Source organism: Symphalangus syndactylus, chromosome 1 (assembly GCF_028878055.3).
Source record: "Symphalangus syndactylus isolate Jambi chromosome 1, NHGRI_mSymSyn1-v2.1_pri, whole genome shotgun sequence".
Lineage (NCBI taxonomy): Eukaryota > Metazoa > Chordata > Mammalia > Primates > Hylobatidae > Symphalangus > Symphalangus syndactylus.
Genome location: NC_072423.2, coordinates 112,977,299 through 112,998,449, shown reverse-complemented (window position 1 = coordinate 112,998,449; position 21,151 = coordinate 112,977,299). Strand labels below are relative to the sequence as shown.

The window sequence follows — 21,151 nt, the reverse complement described above, 5'->3', positions numbered from 1 at the left end:
GCATTTCAGTAAGTTTTGAAAATCAACAAATGAGACTTCCAACTTTGTTCTTTTTCAAGATTGTTTTGGCTATTCAGGAGGGCTCCTTAAGATTCCAAATGGATTTTTCTATTTCTGCAAAAAATATTGTTGAGATTTTGAGGAAAAAAGATCATCTTTTAAAAACACATTTAGGGCTGGGCGCAGTGGCTCACGCCTGTAATCCCAGCACTTTGGGAGGCTGAGGTGGGTGGATCACCTGAGGTCGGGAGTTCAAGACCAGCCTGACCAACATGGAGAAACCCCATCTCTACTAAAAATACAAAATTAGCCGGGCGTGGTGGCACATGCCTGTAATCCCAGCTACTTGGAAGGCTGAGGCAGGAGAATTGCTTGAACCCGGAGGCGGAGGTTGCAGTGAGCCGAGAACGGGTCACTGCACTCCAGCCTGGGCGACAGAGCGAGACTCCGTCACAAAAAACAAAACAAAACAAAACAAAAAACACATTTAGGTTGGGTGCAGTGGCTTATGCCTGTAATCCCAGCAATTTGGGAGGCCGAGATGGGCGGATCACTCAGGTCAGGAGTTTTAGACCAGCCTGGCCAACGTGGTAAAATGCTGTCTCTACTGAAAATACAAAAATTAGCTGGGCATGGCGGCAGGCGCCTGTAATCTCGGCTACTCGGCAGGGTGAGGCAAGAGAATCACTTGAACCCGGAAGGTGGAGGCTGCAGTGAGCCAAAATCATGCCACTGCACTCCAGCCTGTGCAACAAAGCAAGACTCTTTCTCAAAAATAATAAAATAAAATAAAATAAAATAAAACACACATTTAGGCCGGGCACAGTGACTCACACCTGTAATCCCAGTACTTTGGGAGGCCGAGGTGGGAAGAACACTTGAAGCAAAGAGTTCAAGCCCATCCTGGGCAGAAAAGCAAGACCCTGTCTCTGCAAAAGATTTTAAAAATTAGCCAGGCATGGTGGTGTGCACCTGTAGTCCTAGCTACTTGGGAAACTGAGGCGGGAGGATTACTTGAACCCAGAGTTCCAGGCTGCTATGATCACACCACTGCACTCCAGCCTGGGTGACAGAGTAAGACCCTGCCTCAAAACAAAAAAACACTTTAAATCGTCCTACCAGTGACCGACATTTCAGCTGCTGCTTTTGAGGCCCCTAGAGGCACATAGTTGTAGCGATCATTTGTGTGTACCTTTCTTATCCACAACCGTAGCATTTTTCACAAGGAATTTATTCTTGAGAAATGTAAAAAGCATGTAAAATTTAAAGCTAACAGAACTAGAGCAAGCAATAGACTATTCAATAATAATTGTTGGATACTGCAATACCTCACTTTCACTAATGGATAGAACAAGACAGAATACCAACGAGGAAAGAGAAGACTTATATAACACTATACACCAACTAGATCTAACAGACATCTTACAGAACATTCCACCCCCATCAAGAGCAGAATATACATTCTTCTTCAGGACAGACCATATGTTAGGCCAGAAAACAAGCCTCGATATATTGAAAGGGATTGAAAGAATACCAATTATGTTCTCCAACCACAATGGGATGAAATTAGAAAGTAAACAGAAGATTGGGGAATGCACAAATATGCAGAAATTAACACACTCCTAAATAATCAACACGTCAAATAAATCACAAAAGAAATTAGAAAATACTTTCAGATGAATGAAAATGAAAACACAACATATCAAATCTTAAGAGGTACAGCTAAAACAGTGGTAAGAGGGAAATTTATAGCCATAAACACCTATATTAAAAGAATAAAATAAAATAAAAATCACCAATCACTAACATAACCTTCTACCAAAAGAAACTAGAAAAACAGCAAACTAAACTCAAATTAGGCAGAAGGAAGGAAATAAAAAGATTAAAGTGAAAATAAAGGAAACAGAGGAGAGAAAATAGAGAAAACTCACCAAAACTGAAAGTTGGTTCTTTCAAAAGATGAAAAAAATTGACATACTTTTAACTACATTTATGAAGAAAAAAGGAGACAGAATTCAAACTACTAAAACCAGAAATAAAAAGGAGATATCACTATGAATCTTACAGGAATAAAAAAGGTTTATAAGGGAATACTAAGAACTGTAGGCAAGCAAATTACATAACCTAGATTAAATGAACAAATTTCTAGAAACATAAAAACTACTAAAACTAACTCAAGAAAAAAACGTTTGGGTGGGAAATTCCAAAACTAACATCTGTGGCTATCTCTATAGTTTCTAACAATGCAGCTCAAGAATTAGCACCTGGCTAGGTGCAGTGGCTCACGCCTGTAATCCTAGCACTTTGGGAGGCCAAGGCGGGTGGATCACCTGAGGTTGGGAGCTCAAGAACAGCCTGGCCAACATGCCGAAACCCCATCTCTACTAAAAACACAACAATTAGCCAGACATGGTGGTGGGAGCCTGTAACCCCAGCTACTCGGGAGGCTGAGGCAGGAGAATCATGAGCCCCGGAAGCAGAGGTTGCAGTGAGCCAAATCATGCCATTGCACTCCAGCCTGGGCAATAAGAGCGAAACTCTGTCTTGTGGGGCACGGGGAGAGAAAAAAAGGATTAGTACCATAATAGATGGAGTTCCTTCAAATTTCCTCTACAGAGTTGAAGGATCTCATCCTCTATGGTAAGGCATAAGCAGACAAATCTTACGTTAAGAGAATCTTGCTTTGAATTAACCTCTTGGTTAATGAGATACTTCTTGTGCCCCCACCTCACACTCTGTTAAGTTCACCATTTATTCTAGTTATTGCTACAGCATCCAGCTGCACATAGGTGTGATTTGACAGCACTTTGTATCAACCAAACCAGAGTTTTCTGCCCTACGACTTCTCTGACACCAAGAGACAAGACATCTGCAACCTGGCACCGCACATGTGCAAATCCAGAAGTACAAGAGTGTTAGGCCCAGGAGGTGGAGCTTGCAGTGAGCCAAGATCACACCACTGCGCTCCAGCCTGGGTGACAGAGTGAGACTGTCTCAAAAAAAAAAAAAAAAAAAAAGTGTTAAGCAATGAGAGATGGTAAATGGTGAATAAACGTTATCCAATTCTATAACCGAGATACTCAGGTAGAGAGGCATTCTATACAGGTCCTCACCCCAAAAGACTTAATTAAGCCCACTTTGCCCACAGCGGTGACTAGGCTAGGAGTCATACTTCACTGTATTGTCTTTTCCTCTGATTTCACTTTTCCCAGTATCCCACTATTGTGCCCTGGGGCCACTTCCCAAAATAAACTACCTACATGCAAAGCCCTTGCCTCAGTGTGGATTTTCTCTCAGTAACTAGAACTTAAGATAGGTTTTTAAAAAAGTCTTTAAAGGCTGGGCACGGTGGCTCATGCCTGTAATCCCAGCACTTTGGGAGGCCGAGGTGGGCGGATCACCCGAGGCTGGGAGTTCGAGACCAGCCTGACCAACATGGAGAAACCACGTCTCTACTAAAAATACAAAATTAGCCAGTTGTGGTGGCACATGCCTGTAATTCCAGCTACTCGGGAGGCTGAGGCAGGAGAATTGCTTGAACTCAGGAGGCAGAGGTTGTGGTGAGCCGAGATCATGCCATTGCACTGCACTCCAGCCTGGGGAACAAGAGCGAAACTCCATCTCAAAAAAAACAAAAAAACAAAAAACATCAGAAGGCTGGGCGCGGTGGCTCACACCTACAATCCCAGCACTTTGGGAGGCAGAGGCAGGTGGATCACCTGAGGTCAGGAGTTTCAGATCAGCCTGGGCAACATGGTAAAGCTCCATCTCTACTAAAAATACAAAAAATTAGCTGGGCATGGTGGCGGGCACCTGTAAGCCCAGCTACAGCTACTTGGGAGGCTGAGGCAGGTGAATCGCTTGAACCTGGGAGACGGAGGTTGCAGTGAGCTAAGATCGTGCCACTGCATTCAAGCCTGGGCAAATGGGCAACAAGGGCAAAACTTCGTCTCAAAAACAAAAACAAACAAAAAAAATCAGAATTATATTTTCACTTAAAGCTCAAGAAGAAGCTATTTTGTCTTATTCAATACAAAACCCCAAAAGAAATTGAAATAACATGGCTTAGAGTATAATTAAATGCTTGGCTTAGAAAAGGATTCTAGTCCATGAGCTGGTTTCAATGGAGTCCTAAACACTCTAAAAGTAAATGTAACATCTTGTACATGGGTATATGTGGACTTTTCTGAAGAGAAATTCTGTATTTTTATTAGAAAACCATGAACCAAAAAAACTTTAAGAAATATTAGATGCTGTTAATTTACTGATGTGTCTCCAGCATGCAACTCATTATCTGGAAAATGAAAGAAAAGAAATAAAACTTTGTTCCAGGAATTTGGTGGAGTTGGGATGGATGTCTTGCTATGTCTATACATGGCAACATAGTATGCAGCTTATGTTTGGGCTCCACTTGTGAGTTATGATGCCAATTTATGGCATGGCTCCAATAGCTGTTCAGAAACTCTAACACACCACAGACTTATTTATCTGTTAATATTTCACATTTTTGGTGCTTTTGCATTTTTCTGATACTGAATCCTTTGCATCCTACCAGATGAGATAGTGATGAAACACATAGAATACCTTCTGTGTCATGACATTCTAAAAAAGTAGTTTTACTGTTTCACTGCTGGCATGACTTTACACATGCAAACAGTTATCACAATAATAAACCATTTACCTACTCTAATTACGATGAAAACAATCAGTAACACTGCCATTTGTACAGCACTTAGTGCAATGTGTCTAGCCCCAAACACTGTAAATAAGAGTAATTTACCTCCATGGTCGCACAGATCTTTATCCCACAAATAATTTGTAGTTAAGTCTTGTTAAACCTTCACTGTAATGGAAACGGCATCAACATAAAATTGAGGATAATCCAGTATTACACATGATTTAGGAATGAAACTAACATTCTGTGCCTGCCGGACCTGTCCTGTGTCTTTGCCTAGAACACCCTCTAGCTTCCCACCATATTATCAAGTCAATAAGGAGGAAGAATCCAAATGAAGCCAGGTTTCACTTTGCATCAGGGATGAGTACAACAACAAAATTCAAGAATTGCTTCAATTACCAAAAGCTTTAAACCTAGGGTATGTATAAGAAAGTTAATGGTCAATTATTCCTTACAGTATTTAAAATCTGTGCTTTAAACCTGAGAACAGATTACTGAGCTGTTTTAATAAAAAGGAAATCTAAAAACATTAAATTAAGTGTTCTTAACAAAAATGTCTGCCAAGCTTAAAAAGTTCCTCATGCTATGCAAATTACTTAGATATAAAATATTTTCAATGTCTTAATTCAGTCAACATATTGTACTTGCAACCCTACTGTAAACAAACATTAACCCAGAATGGCTAGGGAACTGCGCATTTTGTTGAATTCTTCCCAGATACTGCATACCGGGTTATCAAATAATAAAGTTATCAAATTAAATGTTACTGAATGTAGTAAATTTTATTTGATAATTCAGGAGGCACTTTAGGAAGACCGTGAATGTGAATTTTAACTGCGCTAAACTAAATGTAGTGTTAGAAATTAATAAATGTAGTATTAGAAAGCATCCAACAACAATTGATATACCACGGAAACTTCCTTTTGGAATAACTTCTTCATACCTTTCTGTCAAGTGACTTTCTCACCAAATGACATTAAATATCAGTAGTCATTTGAACTTCTTAACTTTTATAATTCTGGATAAAAGAGAGTTTACAATAACTATCAAAAATCATAAGTGGGCCAGGCGCGGTGGCTCATGCCTGTAATCCCAGCACTTTGGGAGGCCAAGGCGGCCGGATCACGAGGGCAGGAGATCGAGATCATCCTGGCTAACATGGTGAAACCCCGTCTCTACTAAAAATACAAAAAATTAGCCGGGCGTGGTGGCGGGCACCTGTAGTCCCAGCTACTCAGGAGGCTGAGGCAGGAGAATGGTGTGAACCCAGGAGGTGGAGCTTGCAATGAGCCGAGATCATGCCACTGCACTCCAGCCTGGGCGACAGAGCGAGACTCTGCCTCAAAAAAAAAAAAAATCGTAAGTGAAAATGCTTGACAAAAACTTAAAAGTCCATACAATTAATCTGGGTAGGATTAGAAGCTATATTAGACCTAGAACTTGGGCCTCAAGTCTTTACCCAACTTGTGTTTTAGTAACATTATATTTCAACAATTATGACCCCAACCAAATCCAGTCCATAAGGTGTTAATGTAAGATGTTTATTAGTGGAATTTATTTAGTACAGTAATCACATTAAAAGTCCCAATATACAAACTGTTGAAGTCTAAAGTCACAAAAAATACAAACTTAGGCATACGAATGAAGTTATAAAAACATTATTTAAAAACAAAGTTCTACATCTTCAACATTGGGCCAAAAAAGAAAAAAAAACAGAGAGAAAGAGAAAGAAGGCATATGAAAATCATCACATTTCAACAAAGCAGCCCTGACCAGTCTGGCTGCCTCACCATTGAGATACTGGACCACTTGGGTGTGACCACTATGGCAATACAGCATTTCATTATGGGACTGGCTACTTTGTATAAAACTGTATGTGAAACATAAAATTTCTTTCTTTCAAAATGAAACGTCCAAGTGAAACGGACAGAGCTAATATATACCAAATTTTAGCTGGCTATTAGTAGAAAATTTCAACAATTCTGTAAGTTCAAAAAGGAAACATATTTGAAAAAAACAAATTTCAAACAAAAATAAGCATAACCAAATAGAAATAAAAGAATAAATAAATGTCCATCATGAAGTGTGAGCGTACACAACGGAAAGTCATACCCAGGCTTCTCCACCCATAACTTAGACAGCTACAGGGACTGGTTACGAGCAATAGAAAGATGTCAAACATGATTTTTAAAAATAACTACTACCAGTTTTGAAAAGTTCCCTGGCAAAAGAAACCCAAAAATCAACTTAATAAGTAACTGTACACCAAAGGGAAAGGGTTGTGTTTTATTTGATGGTGTATTCTCTATGGCAAGAGAGTTTTAATATTTTATCAACTGCTAAGAAGATAAGCATAACCTCTTTCCTTTAAAACATATCACCCTCAAGTGTCTTCTGTCCAGAATCCATAGAAGAAATTTTTGTCAGAGAATCCAGCCCTTGTGACCAGATCCCTGTAGAAGAGGGAATGCTTCCTAAATTCCAGAAGTCGCTGCAGGGATTCAGTTTAAACTTTCATGATATTCTAATCTTACCATCTCAAAAGCAGCTTTGTATCAGGGGATCTAAAACAGTGTATATCTGGCCAGGCACAGTGTCTCACACCTGTAATCCCAGCACTTTGGGTGGCCAAGATGGGTGGATCACTTGAGATCAGGAGTTTGAGACCAGCCTGGCCAACAAAGTGAAACCCCATCTCTACTAAAAATACAAAAATTAGCCGGTGTGGTGGCGCACGCCTGTAATCCCAGCTACTTGGGAGGCTGAGGTAGGAGAACCACTTGAACCTGGGAGGCAGAGGTTGCAGTAAGCCAAGATCGTGCCACCGCACTCCAGCCTAGGCAACAGAGTGAGACCCTGTCTCAAAAACAAAAAACAATGTATATCTCAAAATCTTTCTCAGAACATGGTGCCAATTATTTCTTTTAAGCTGAAATAATGTGTACCTTGGGGGTTATAAGAATCTGCATAATCAGTCAAAGGATAGAAAACTTTAAAGTATTTCAGATCTTAAACCAGAATTCCTCTAAGATTTCAAAACATGGTCCATGTTTTATGTTATATTTCTATAAATACAATCAAAGTTTACCATTGTACAGTACTAATCTCAACTGGTTCTAGATTTAAGCAATTAGTTTGAAAAAATTAGGAATGGGAATAAGAAGGTCCTATTGAAACGATCCTTAGATTGTTAACAGTCCGTCTCCAAAAAAAAAAAAAAAAAAAAAAATTTGGCCCAACTTGCAAATAATAAAGGATTATTTAATTTGGAAAAATACTCTAGGATTACTCAGATCTACTCAATTTAAAAACTTAAAATATCTATCATTATTCAGATTTTAGTAAGGTGGAGAGAAACATAGGTAGCCTGTAAGATTAACCTTCCCTAAAAAAGCAAGCTCAGAGAGGAAAAGAGGAGGGAGAAGAAAAGGAAATTCACTGCAGTACTGGTGGCCTCAACCCCTTTATGAAAACACATGTTCTCATTTGGTGTTACACTATTCTGATTCATGTTGAACACTTGAAAACCAAAGGAAAAAGGTCAACTAAAAATATTTAAAGGAAAAAAATGTGAGAATGAATCAAATGATAAAATCATAAAGAAAACAAGAAATAAAAGACATTAGATAACCTTTGTAAAAATTACTAAAATTAAAAAGAATTCATTTTGCACTTTGTGTTCACAAAGGGAAATGAGGCTCCATCAAACCCTGCAGAGCACAAGAGGAAGCAGGTTGTTTGCTCAGGCATCAGCAGAAATAGGCCCCGAAGAACTACCCTCAGTTTCTTCTACATCGTGTCCAGGAAGGAAAAGCAAAGCTCTGCAAAATGCTGAAGGTTTTAGAAGTATAACGGTGCTTAGGAAAGATCACTGGTCTGATGTTGCAGCAGCCCCAGTGTTGAGAGACACGCTAGGCTTCTAGGAGGAGAAAAATAGAGAGGGAGGAAGAAGTAGGAAGGGGAAGGAAAGGGTGGAAAAGCACAGGTCATTAGTAAACAGCAAGTTCAATATAACAAGATGCTCATAAACCCAAGCTATTAATGAAGCTGGTTTGCTCTCGGGACTATAGATAACATTCTGAAGGAAACAGAAATGGGAATTTTCAAAATGGCATTGAGTTAGATGCTCCAGGTAGTGATGGCCAAATTAGAATGAAGTCACCACATGCTCCAAAAACATGCACTGTCATCCCCTCCCTCCATCTTCCCTCCCCCAATAAAACATGCATATTTTCAGTAAAGTTTTTTTTTTTTTTTTTTTTTTGAGACGGAGTCTTGCTCTGTTGCCCAGGCTGGAGTGCAGTGGTGCAATCTCGACTCACTGCAACCTCCACCTCCCGGGTTCAAGCGATTCTTCTGCCTCAGCCTCCCAAGTAGCTGGGATTACAGGCGCGTGCCACCACGTCCAGCTAATTTTTGTATTTTTAGCAGAGATGGGGTTTCACCATATTGGCTAGGCTGATCTCAAACTCCCAACCTCAGGTGATCCGCCCGCCTTGGTCTCCCAAAGTGCTGGGATCACAGGCATGAGTCACCGCACCCGGCCAAGTATCTATTTTAATACAGTTAAGTGGTTAAATTCAGAACTCAAACAACCCAAGTGTGCAAACTATATGCTACCTAAGGGCAGAGAGGTATCCAAGAACAGAACGACCTACTCTCATAATGCCACTGGGTAGTTCATAAAGAGCCAGGTTCTTTTCTGTCACAAGGGAATCCTGAAACAGTGAGGGCCAGGATACAGTTTTTACTCTTCTATTTTGTACTACTAAGACCTGGCAGCGGTAAGCACCTGCTACACAGAGTTTGAGTTCTTCTGGTCAGGCGTGACTTCCTACTGGAGAAGAAATCTACTCTTGTTTTTGTAGTTGTTTCCTTCCTGGATGAAAATGGCATCCACTCTTTCAACTGCCTAATCAAATCAATCCTCTCCAGCCTTTCCTTATCCTGGTTAACCGGTTCCTGCTTAAAGAAAGCTGAATTTACTCATTTTTTAAAAGTTCATGTTCAAACTTCTCCTTTAATCACAGGGATATTTGCATAAATGTTTTCTTAAAAACCACATCACATAGATGACTGCTTTCAAAGCAGACACAGAAAGTCAATACTACATTTGAATGAGATTATCAAAGACATACAAAAACATCAATTCACAAAACTGGAAGATAAAGTGGCATTCCTGGTTGTTTCTAGCTTCTAAAGTAAAGAGTTCCTAATTTATTAAGTTGCTAATAAGGATGTAAATGTCACTTGGTAAACATTCACAACAAAAAGAACTTGGTCATCAAAAAATCTGATGTATAAAGATACATACAACTTTCCTATGGTCATAGAATAGAATAAAGAATAAATCCTAGAATATCTGCTATTGCTAACAGAAGGCTTTCTGGAAGCCTTAGAAACAGAGAAATACTGTGGTGCCTCACAGAAGGGCTTCTCATAGCTGAGGTATGCATGTAAGAGAAATACAGAAATATGACAAATCTACTAACTACCTCCACTGCAATAATGTGAATCAAATGTATGGCCCAGTTAAGAGCACACTTGCAGGAAACAATGGGATTGATCATTAGAAGTCAACTCATTTGGGTTAGCAGTGTTGGCCTGATCACAACTGCAAAGTAAATGCAGGTATTTATGAAAATAAAACATGCAACTCTCACATCAGCTACTTAAGAAAATATTTATATAGTATATCCCTGGGACTCCTGCTACTGCTTTGAGAATTTTGCTCACTACAAAGACATTGGGGCAGGGGGTTGGTGCTGGTTATGAGACAGGAACCCACAGGAACTCAGTGCTAACTGAAAGAATATCAAAACCCTACTAAAGAGCTAAGAGTTTAGTTAGAAGTAAATTTCAAAAGCAACATTTAAGGGAAAGACAAAGGAAACACACTGGGGGCAAAATAAATAACTCCTAATTTGTTGCTCACTGGCTTCCTAACATTGAACTGTAGAAAGCTAAATGCAATGTGGTTCGGGGAACAGACCTGCTGTTTTAAAGAGTTGTAGTCGCCAAATTCCTCCCATGTAACATATTTTGGTGATTATTATTCTGCATCTACAAAAGTATTTTAAGGTTGATCCAGTTCTTGTGTGGTACAGCTCCAATAAATATTCAAAAAATATCAAAGGAAACTCATTATTCTCCTTCCATTGTTGGAGATTTTACATGGCAATGTCCTGGGTTTAAATACCTCCAACAAGAACACTACCACCCTCAGAAATAATTCATATGCTTCCATTAATAATGCTCTTCAAAGGAGATTATCAAGATGTTCACTGTAAAATGCATCACCTACACATTTGGGGAATCCTGGGAATCACTTACCTGTAGTATCGCTCCCTTCTATTCCATGACCACCATTGGCTAGTAGTGTTGGTTTAGAAGATGGAGTATCTGCAACAATGACAAATAATTACCCATTGTGACAGACAGAAAAATGAAAAACAGATCCAACCACTGTCTTATTAATGGAGTTTTTCTCACTCTTTGTAGCATTAGGTTAAAGCAATTAAAAACTGTTCAAAATTTAAAGATTTAACAAAAGGAAACCCAGAAACAGAACAGAACAGAATCATTAATTCTTAGGGCACCCACGCTCTGTAAAGTACCAGTTCCACAGGAGAGCCCTTCATAATAGCAAGGCTAAATCTTTTTCATTCTGTAAATTGTCAAAGATTACCATTAAATTCAGTAAAACCATCATGGGGCAACACAGGTTTGGTATCAGCAATTCAAATCCAAATCAAATGCTCCAAGGACACGAGGGCATTTGTTTTATTATTATTATTATTATTATTGAGATGGGGGGTTTTGCTCTTGTCACCCAGGCTGGAGTGCTATGGTGCAATCTTGGCTCACTGCAACCTCCGCCTTCTGGGTTCAAGAGATTCTCCTGCCTCAGCCTCCCGAGTAGCTGGGATTGCAGGCACCCACCCCCACGCCCAGCTAATTTTTGTATTTTTAGTAGAAACGGGATTTCACCCTGTTGGCCAGGCGGGCTCAAACTCCTGACCTCAGGTGATTCACCGCCTTGGCCTCCCAAAGTGCTGGAATTATAGGTATGAGCCACCATGCCCAACTGAGGCCATTTATTAATTACTTATTAATTCCCACACAGGAAATGCAGGGTACCATCATTGCTTCTGGATGAAGATTGCATGGAGGTAACCAGCTGTACTTCTTTTGGAAGATTTAACAAAAGGAAACCCAGAAACAGAACAGAACAGAATCATTAATTCCTAGGGCACCCAAGGAAGCAGAGGACTCCTTTTTTTTTTTTTCTTTTTTTTTTTTTTTTAAGGAAACTAGTTGTATCTCATTCTCTAATGACTAAGGATGTTGAGCATCTTTTCTTGTGCTTCTCTGCCATCCCTTTGTCTTCTTTGGTGACTTGAATGGTCAAATTTTTTGACTATTTTAAAATTGAATTGTTTATTTTCTTATTGAGTTTTGAAAATTCTTTATGTATTACAAATATCACTCCTTTATCAGATAAATTTTGTAAAAATTTCTTCCCTGTTTTTAACTTATACTGTATTTTCATTTACTTAACTGTGCCTTTCAAATAGTTTTTAATTTTTATGAAGTAGGTCACAGGATTTTTTTCCCCATGTTTTCTTCTCGAAGTCTTATAGTTTTCATATTTACATTTCACATTGAGGCCTATGGTACATTTTGAGTTAAATTTTGTATATGGTGTAGTGATGTGGGTCTAAGTTTCTATTCCTGTACATTGACCCCTAATTATTACAGAATCATTTGTGGAAAAAGTCATCTGCATTCTATTGAATTGCCTTTGCACCTTTGTAAAAAAATCAACTGACCATATTACATTTGGGTTTATTTCTGGGCTGTTCTGTTCCATCAATTTGTAAGTCTATCCATTTTGCCAATACCATCCTATCTTGATTACTGTATTTGTACAGTAAGTTTTTTTTGACAGGGAGTCTCTCTCTGTCGCCCAGGCTGGAGTGCAGTGGTGTGATCTTGACGCTCTGCAACCTCCACCTCCTGGGTTCAAGAGATTCTCCTGCCTCAGCCTCCCCAAGTAGCTGGGACTACAGGCACATGCCACCACGTCCAGCTAAATTTTTTTTTGTATTTTTAGTAGAGACGAGGTTTCACTATGTTGGCCAAGCTAGTCTTGAACTCTTGACCTCAGGTGATCCGCCTGCGTCGGCCTCCCAAAGTGCTGGGATTACAGGCATGAGCCACCGTGCCCAGCCGTAAGTCTTAAATAAGGTAATATGAGCCCTCCCACTTGGGTCTTTTCCAAAAATGTTTTTGTTTGTTTGTTTTGTTTTGTTTTTTCGAGACAGGGTCTCATTCTGTCACTCAGGCTGGAGTGCAGTAGTGCGATCGTGGCTCACTGAAGCCTCGACCTCTCAAGCTCAAGCAATCCTCCTGCCTCAGCCTCCCAAGTAGCTGGGACCATAGGTGCAAGCTACCACGCCTGCCTAATTTTTCATTATTATTATTTTTTGGAAAAACAGGGTCTCCCTATGTTTCCCAGACTGGTCTCAAACTCCTGACCTCAAGCAATCCTCCCACCTTGGCCTCCCAAAGTGTTGGTATTACAGGCGTGAGTCACTGCGCCTGGCCTTGTTTTGTTTCTTTGCTTTTCCATATAAATTTTAGAATCAGTTTTTGATTTATACTAAAATTCTTGATGGGATCTTATTTGCAACTGCATATAAGACTATATAGATCAATTTGGGGATGTACAACTTTTTCTGAAAGTCTCTGACTATATCTAACATTTTAGCAACCAGCCTAGCTCTGCAGTCACCTTGCTGACCCAAGAATTCAGAGATATTATTCCTAAGACAATAAGTGAATATCTACAGTATCTGCTACTAAAATAAAAAATGGAAGATTTTACTTTGGAAGACCACAAACATGCTGTCCAACCCCTTAGTCCTCATAAATACAAAGCAGAAATCTTTCACACAAGCTTCTCATTGAAAAGATCACTCATTCTGTTACTTAAGAGGAACAGCCAAAGAGAACAATCTAAAAGAACAAGGCAGTCAAAAACCAGAATATAATTTAAATAAAAGAAGGAAATAAAGGAAGGAAAGACAATAGAATTCTATTAAATACCCACTATGTAACATATATCCTGCTAAGTCTTCACAAACTGCATTTTACTTATCCAGAGAGATGCCATAAATATGCTCCATCTCACATTTGGCATAAGTAAATTCCCTTTTACATTCACACAATAAGCTTATAAGATTTATTCTTCCTCGCTCAAGAAAGAATGCATATTTTTAAAAACTTGCTTCATTAAAGAATGCATATTATAAGAAAATGGAAATTACAAAAACTGATATCCAGCGAGTGGTATAAGAGCAGCTATTAGAGTGATGAAACCTTTTAAAATTTGATAACCAGCGTTGACAAGGGTAATTTCATTACATCATTTCGGGGAATGTAAATAGGAATAACCTTTTTATGAGAATTTGGCAGCCTATCAAATTCTGCAATACTCAACTCAATAATCAGTTTTAGGTATTTAGTTCACAAAGAGACATAAAAGTATAAAAAAGTGAATATAAACAGAATGTTTATTATGGCATTGCTTAAAAACAGCAAATGTCCACCAACAGATTCATTATAATATTGTAAAATAGTACACAGTAATAAAAGAAATGAGAGTACTTCGTGTTACCGATACAGGAAGATAACAGGTATCTAACAGCTAAATATAGATAAAGGCCAAGACACCCTAGGGTATGCCTATAGTCCCAGCTATTAGGGAGGGGTATCTTGAGTCCAGGAATTTGAGACCAGCCTGGGCAACATAGTGTGACCCCATCTCTAAAAATAAATAAATAAATAAATAAATAAATAAGCAAGCTGGGTGTGGTGGTACACGCCTATAGTCCTAATCTCTTAATAAAAAATAAAAAAAAAAAGAACCTGGCCAGGTGCGGTGGCTCAAGCCTGTAATCCCAGCACTTTGGGAGGCTGAGGCAGGTGGATCACTTGAGGTCAGGAGTTCGAGACCTGCCTGGCCAACATGGTGAAACCCCGTATCTACTAAAATACAAAAAATTAGCCGGGCATAGTGGCGTGTGAATCACAACTATTCTAGAGGCTGAAGCATGAGAATTGCTTGAACCTGGGAGGCAGAGGTTGCAGTGAGCTGAGATCACGCCACTGTACTCCAGTCTGGGCGACTGAGCAAGACTCCATCTCCAAAAAAAAAGCTTCATTCCCATATATTTAGCTATGTGATTAGGGTTTCTTCACTGATAGCTACAAAAGCAGGAAAAATTGCTCAATCCTATTTAATCAGAGAAAGAAATATTGATCTACAAACCCATGATTTAATTGAGAAAAATAACAGACCCCATCATCTCGTAAGAAAAGCATTTCCAATAAAATTCAACTTTTATAGTAATAACATCAAAAATCACAACGTATGTGGGCCGGGCACAGTGGCTCACGCCTGTAGTCCCAGCAATTTGGGAAGCCGAGGTGAGCGGATCACTTGAAGCCAGGAATTCGAGACCAGCCTGGCCAACACAGTGAAGTCCCGTCTCTACTCTTCTTGAAACAAATAGGATTAAGTGAAAATGAAGGGAGATTTAAAAAAAACATAATACATGTGATAGACTGATAAATTTCCTCTGGACTAAGTTAAAACACAGAACCTTTGTCACAGGAACTTTAAAAATTAAAATTTAAGTTTACATACATATTTAGTAGCAGAAACGTATTAGCACAATCAAGAAAAAACTTTCAAGCATAAAAATGTATTACTTTAGGATAAAAGTCTGAGACATGTTATGGAAATAAGAGTTCAAGGACTCAAAAGAAGAATTTAAATTTCCAATGATAAAGAACAGCTTGTTCGTATATTTTTAAACTAGATGATGGAAACCAACATGCTATATATTTAGAAGCATTTGGATACATTTAGCAGAATGAGGTAACTTATTTTTATGTGGCAAAAGTAAAACATTCTCAAAATTACATGTTTTACAACTAAACTTTTGCTACAAAATTTTAGATGTAAACTTAATGTACAAAGAGACAGAATTTATCAGAATTCTGAGTATGTGACCAAAAGTTAAGACCACTACTTTAGACCAAGTTAAAAACAAAGCTTGATATATACTGACAGAAAGTTTTCCAGGATAATAAAGTAAAAAAAGCAAGTTAAAATTCATATGGTTTGATTCTTGTATGTATGAAACTAAAGCCACTAAATTTTTTATTGTATGTTTGTAACTGCAAAGAATAAAGTCTTAAAAGATCTACCCTTCTTGAGGAAATAAATAAGATTACATGAAAATGAAGGGAGTTCTTCTTTGTTTTTTGTTTGAGACAGAGTCTAGCTCTATCACCAAGACTGGAGTGCAGTGGCGCAATCTTGGCTCACTGCAACCTCTGTCTCCCGGGTTCAAGCGAGTATCCTGTCTCAACCTCCCAAATAGCTGGTAGCTGGGACTACAGGCGTGCACCACCACTCTCAGCTAATTTTTTTTTATCTTTATAAGAGACAGGTTTTCACCATATTGGCCAGGCTGATGTCAAACTCCTGACCTCAAGTGATCTGCCTGCCTCAGCCTCCCAAAGTGTTAGAATTACAGGCGTGAGCCATGGCACCCGGCAAAGATTTTGACTTAATTTTTAAGAGAGAGGGTTTTGCTCTTGTTGCCCAGGCTGGAATGCAGTGGTATACTCACTGTAGCCTCAAAATGCTGGGTTCAAATGATCCTCCTCCCTCAGCCTCCCAAGTACATGGGACAACAGGTGTGCACCACCACAGTTCGCTAATTTATTTATTTGAGACGGAGTCTCCATCTGTCACCCAGGCTGGAGTGTAGTGGCACAATCTTGGCTCACTGCAACCGCCGCCTCCCAGGTTCAAGCGATTCTCGTGCCTCGGCCTCCTGAGTAGCTGGGGCTACAGGCACGTGGCCACCATGCCTGGCTAATTTTTTGTATTTTTAGTAGAAACGGGATTTCACCATGTTGGCCAGGCTGGCCTCTAACTCCTGACCTCAGGTGATCCACCTGCTTCAGCCTCTCAAAGTGCTGGGATTACAGGAGTGAGCCACCACGCCCAGACAATTTTATTTTTATAAAGACAGGGTCTCACTAAGTTGCTCAGGCTGGTCTCAAACTCCTGGGCTCAAGTGATACTCCTGCCTCAGTCTCCCAAGTAGCTGGGACTACAGGCGTGAGCCACCACGATCAGCCTCGTCCACTGAGCTTTAATTCAATACTACTTTATTTATTTTGTTGCTCAAATTTTTCCAGTGTTGGCTACTGGGAACTCCTTCAGTTGACTCCTGTGTCCCTTTGACACACTATCTCTGTCATTGTGGGCTTTGGAGCATAGCTCCTGAACAGTCTTTTTATAAATGATCTGTGCAATTAAAGGTAAATTTTTTTTCCAGTGAAGGGCATAAATAATGAGAGATTTAATTGCGAATAATATGCATAATGGAAGTCTCATTTGCACACACCTGTTTACTTTCTCCCTGCCTTTCCTCCTGCCTCAACCTCCTGAGTAGCTAAGACTACAGGCATGCACCACCACACCCAGTAAATTTTTTATTTTTTTTTTCTTTGTAGAGATGCAGTCTTGCTGTGTTGCCCGGGCTGGTTTCAAACTCCTGGCTTCAAGTACTCTTCCCGCCTCTGCCTCCCAAAGAGCTAAGATTACAAGTGTGAGTCACCATGCTCGGCCTCCCTGGTATTTTTGACCTAAAATGTGCAAAAGGGAATTTCTGATTCATAAAATGTGACTTTCATATAAGATGCAGCAGAACACATTTCAACTGGCTTGGAAACCAGAAATTTATTCAAAATCTATTTGCTTAGATACTAAAATAGTACGTGAAAGTTGGATTAGGTACAGAATATATACATAGCCTCAAAATATCTCCTCACAAATTACTTATTCATTACAAAGAGAAAAATATAAATTTTACAGTAAAGAGGCTGGGCATGGTGGCTCATGCCTGTAATCCTAGCACTTTGGGAGGGTGGGGAAGAGCAGATGGCTTGAGCCCAGGAGTTCAAGACCAGCCTGGGTAACGTCGCAAAACCCTGTCTCTACATAAAAAAAAAAAAATACACAAATTAACCAGGTGACCAGGGGTGGTGGCTCACGCCTGTGATCCCAGCACTTTGGGAGACCGAGGCAGGCAGATCACACGAGGTCAGGAGTTCGAGACCAGCCTGGCCAATATGGTGAAAACCTGTCTCTAATAAAGATACAAAAATTAGCCAGGTGTGGTGGCACACACCTGTAATCCCAGCTACTTGGGAGGCTGAGGCAGGAGAATCACTTGAACCCAGGAGACGGAGGTTGCAGTCAGCTGAGGTCGTGCCACTGCCCTCCAGACTGGGAGACAAAGTGAGACTCCGTATAAAAAAAAAAAATTAGGCTGGGCGCGGTGGCTCACGCCTGTAATCCCAGTACTTTGGGAGGCAGGGGTGGGTGAATCACCTGAGGTCAGGAGTTCGAGACCAGCCTGGCCAACGTGGTGAAACACCATCTCTACTAAAAATACAAAAATTAGCCAGGCATGGTGATGCATGCCTATAATCCCAGCTACTTGGGAGGCTGAGGCAGGAGGATCACCTGAACCTGGGAGGCGGAGGTTGCCGTGAGCCAAGATGGTGCCATTGCACTCCAGCCTGGGCAACAGAGCAAGACTTAGTCAAAAAAAAAAAAAAAAAATTAACCAGGCATGGTGGTGCATGCCTGCAGTCCCAGCTACTTGGTAGGTTGAGGCTGGAAGACTGCTTGAGCCTGGGGAGGTCAAGGCTGCAGTGAGCCAAGATTGTGCCACTGCACTCCAGCTAGGGTGACAGAGTAAGGCCCTGTCTCTAAGTAAATAAATAAAATAAATTTTTTTTAATTAGAAAAAATATTACAGTAAAGAAAACAGGCAGACACTAACAAGTGATGAAAGTTATTATCACCAATAATGTGATTTAGTGACATCATGTGCTTCCTGATGTGGTGCACTGAGGACACATCATATTTACATAGTACTACTGCAAAAAATGTGTAACTTGAATCTAATTATGAGGAAATGCCAGGCAAACCCAAATTAGGGGACTTCTAAAAAATAACTTGCCCATACTATTCAAAATATTAAGGTCATGAAAGACAAAGAAGAGCTGAGGAATGTTCCAATTAAAGAAGACTGAAGAGACATGAAAATTAATGTGATTGCAGATTCAATTGCACACAAGAAGAAAAAAATTAGAAGGGAATGTGTTGAATCTGTTGGGACAACTGATGACAATGAAATAAGGTTTGTGGATTAGACAGGAATATCTCATCAACATTTAACTTCTGATTTCTATCATCGTATTCTTGTAATGTGCTAATGCCTAGTTCTTTGGGTAAAGAGGTGTGAGTTCTGCAGTTTGTTCTTAAATAATCCAAGGGGAAGGAAGTATATGTAAATATAAAGAGAATGATAAAGCAAATGTGCAAAACAGTAACAATTAATAAACCCAAGTAAAGGGTACATGGTAGGTTCTTGGCTCTGTTCTTGCAGTGTGAAGTTCAACAAAGTCATTTGCTTGCAGAATATTATTTAAGAGATGGGGTCTTTGGGGTCTTGCTATGTTACCCAGGCTGGACTCAAACTCCTAGGCTTAAGCGATCCTCCCTCCTACTAAGTAGCTCGGGTGGGGCTACAGGTACATACCACCATCCTGGCTTGCTTGCAGAATATTTTTAGCAATGAAGTGTTTTTTTGTTTGTTTGTTTGTTTGTTTGTTTGTTTTGAGATGGAGTCTCACTGTGTCGCCCAGGCTGGAGTGCAGTGGCACAATCTCAGCTCACTGCAACCTCCACCTCCTGGGTTCAAGCAATTCTCATTTCTCAGCCTCCTGAGCAGCTGGGATTACAGGCACACACTACCACACCTGGCTAATTTTTGTATTTTTAGTAGAGGTGGGGTTTTGCCATGTTGGCCAGGCTGGTCTCAAACTGCTGACCTCAGGTGATCCATCTGCCTTGGCCTCCCAAGTGCTGAGAATACAGGCTTGAGCCCCCGGGTCCCGGCCCCCTGCTTTTCTTTCAGACCAGGGTACTATTATTATGAACTATACATTTTGGTACGATACTTTTTTCCCCAAAAAGAACTATTAGTTATGAGATAAAAGTCTATTTTCAAATCAAAGTCAGAAAGTAATTATTTTTGCAAAAATACTACACTAATTTTTTATGCATAGATATAAACTTCCCTAAATATGATCATGAGACTATTAAGAGGGTTTAGGATTAGACAAGTATGCCTACCTTAAATAAATATCTACCATTTTGGAGACACAATTGCTTGTTAGTCTGTACATTAACACAACCCAAACCTGAACAAACTGACAAACAAAAAACATTTCAATTCAGTGTAATAAGCAATGATTACACATCTATCATGTGCCAAGAGCAGTAACCTCTAATGCAGATCTGGCCATGTTTCTCAGTACCTCTGCTCCCTCAGTTTCTCACAGACCATGAGATTCTTCATAATTTCACTTGATCTGCTTCTCCATGATTCTCTCTGGTCACTTGTCACTGTAACCTTTGATTTCTTAACCCTGAGAAACTTGAGGTTGCTAGTAAACTTTGATTATGCTGTGCCTTCCTGCTTTTGCTAAATGTGTCATTCTCTATGAAATATAGTAGTAAACAAAATATTATTCCTGTGCTAGAGCATGTTAATAAGTGTAAGATAACAAATAGCTTAATTATGATCTTACGAGTACCACAGAGGAAAGAGGAAAGTTCAGGGAAGAAAAGCACTCACCAAGAGGTAGATGAAAAGAAAGGCTGGCAGGGTGTGGGGGTAGTGGGAGGTCTAGAAAGGAAAGGGAACAGAAGTCAGGGAATGTTCTGGAAAGTTACATCTAAATCCAATCTTAAAGGATTTTAGAACAACAACTCTAGCAAAAGCTTTATATAACATCAACCTCCAGTCCAGAACTGTCCTCCGAACTCCTTATTTGTCTATATATCTTCTCCATTTGGATGACTAGCAGGTAACTCACTGTGAACATATCCCAAGCTAAATTTCTTCTCTTCCCTTCAAATCCTACTCCTTCTGTAGCTTTCCCCATCTCAGATGATGGCAATTCTTTCCTTTCAGTTGCTCAGGCAAAACCCCTGGAGTAATACTGGATTTGTCCTTGGCAACATCAAGGCCTTATACTTTAGGTAAGAGAAGTTTTGGGGTCATGCATATGTTAAAAGTCTGATGAGAGTGAATTCAAGAGGAAATGGAAGGAAAGAAATTGGTGACACGTAGTAGATACGTCTCTTTAAAAGAAAGCAGCCGGGTGCGGTGGCTCACGCCTGTAATCCCAGCACTTTGGGAGGCCAAGGCGGGCAGATCACGAGGTCAAGAGATTGAGACCATCCTGGCTAACACGGTGAAACCCCATCTCTACTAAAAATACAAAAAATTAGCCGGGTGTGGC

The 21,151-nt window shown here is 39.9% G+C and overlaps 1 protein-coding gene across 48 annotated transcripts in view; it reads right to left on the bottom strand.

The window, feature by feature from the left end:
* The window catches only part of MAP4 (microtubule associated protein 4), a 245,094-nt gene that overhangs the window by 119,909 nt on the left and 104,034 nt on the right, over positions 1–21,151 (bottom strand). For 47 of the 48 annotated variants that reach the window (XM_063609108.1, XM_063609091.1, XM_063609111.1 and 44 more), the window contains exon 3: positions 11,012–11,080. In XM_063609108.1, coding sequence (XP_063465178.1) covers positions 11,012–11,080 — 69 coding nt within the window. Of the gene's footprint in view, positions 1–6,198; positions 8,598–11,011; positions 11,081–21,151 lie in introns of those variants that run through there. The other variant, XM_055279064.2, reaches the window with a different exon arrangement.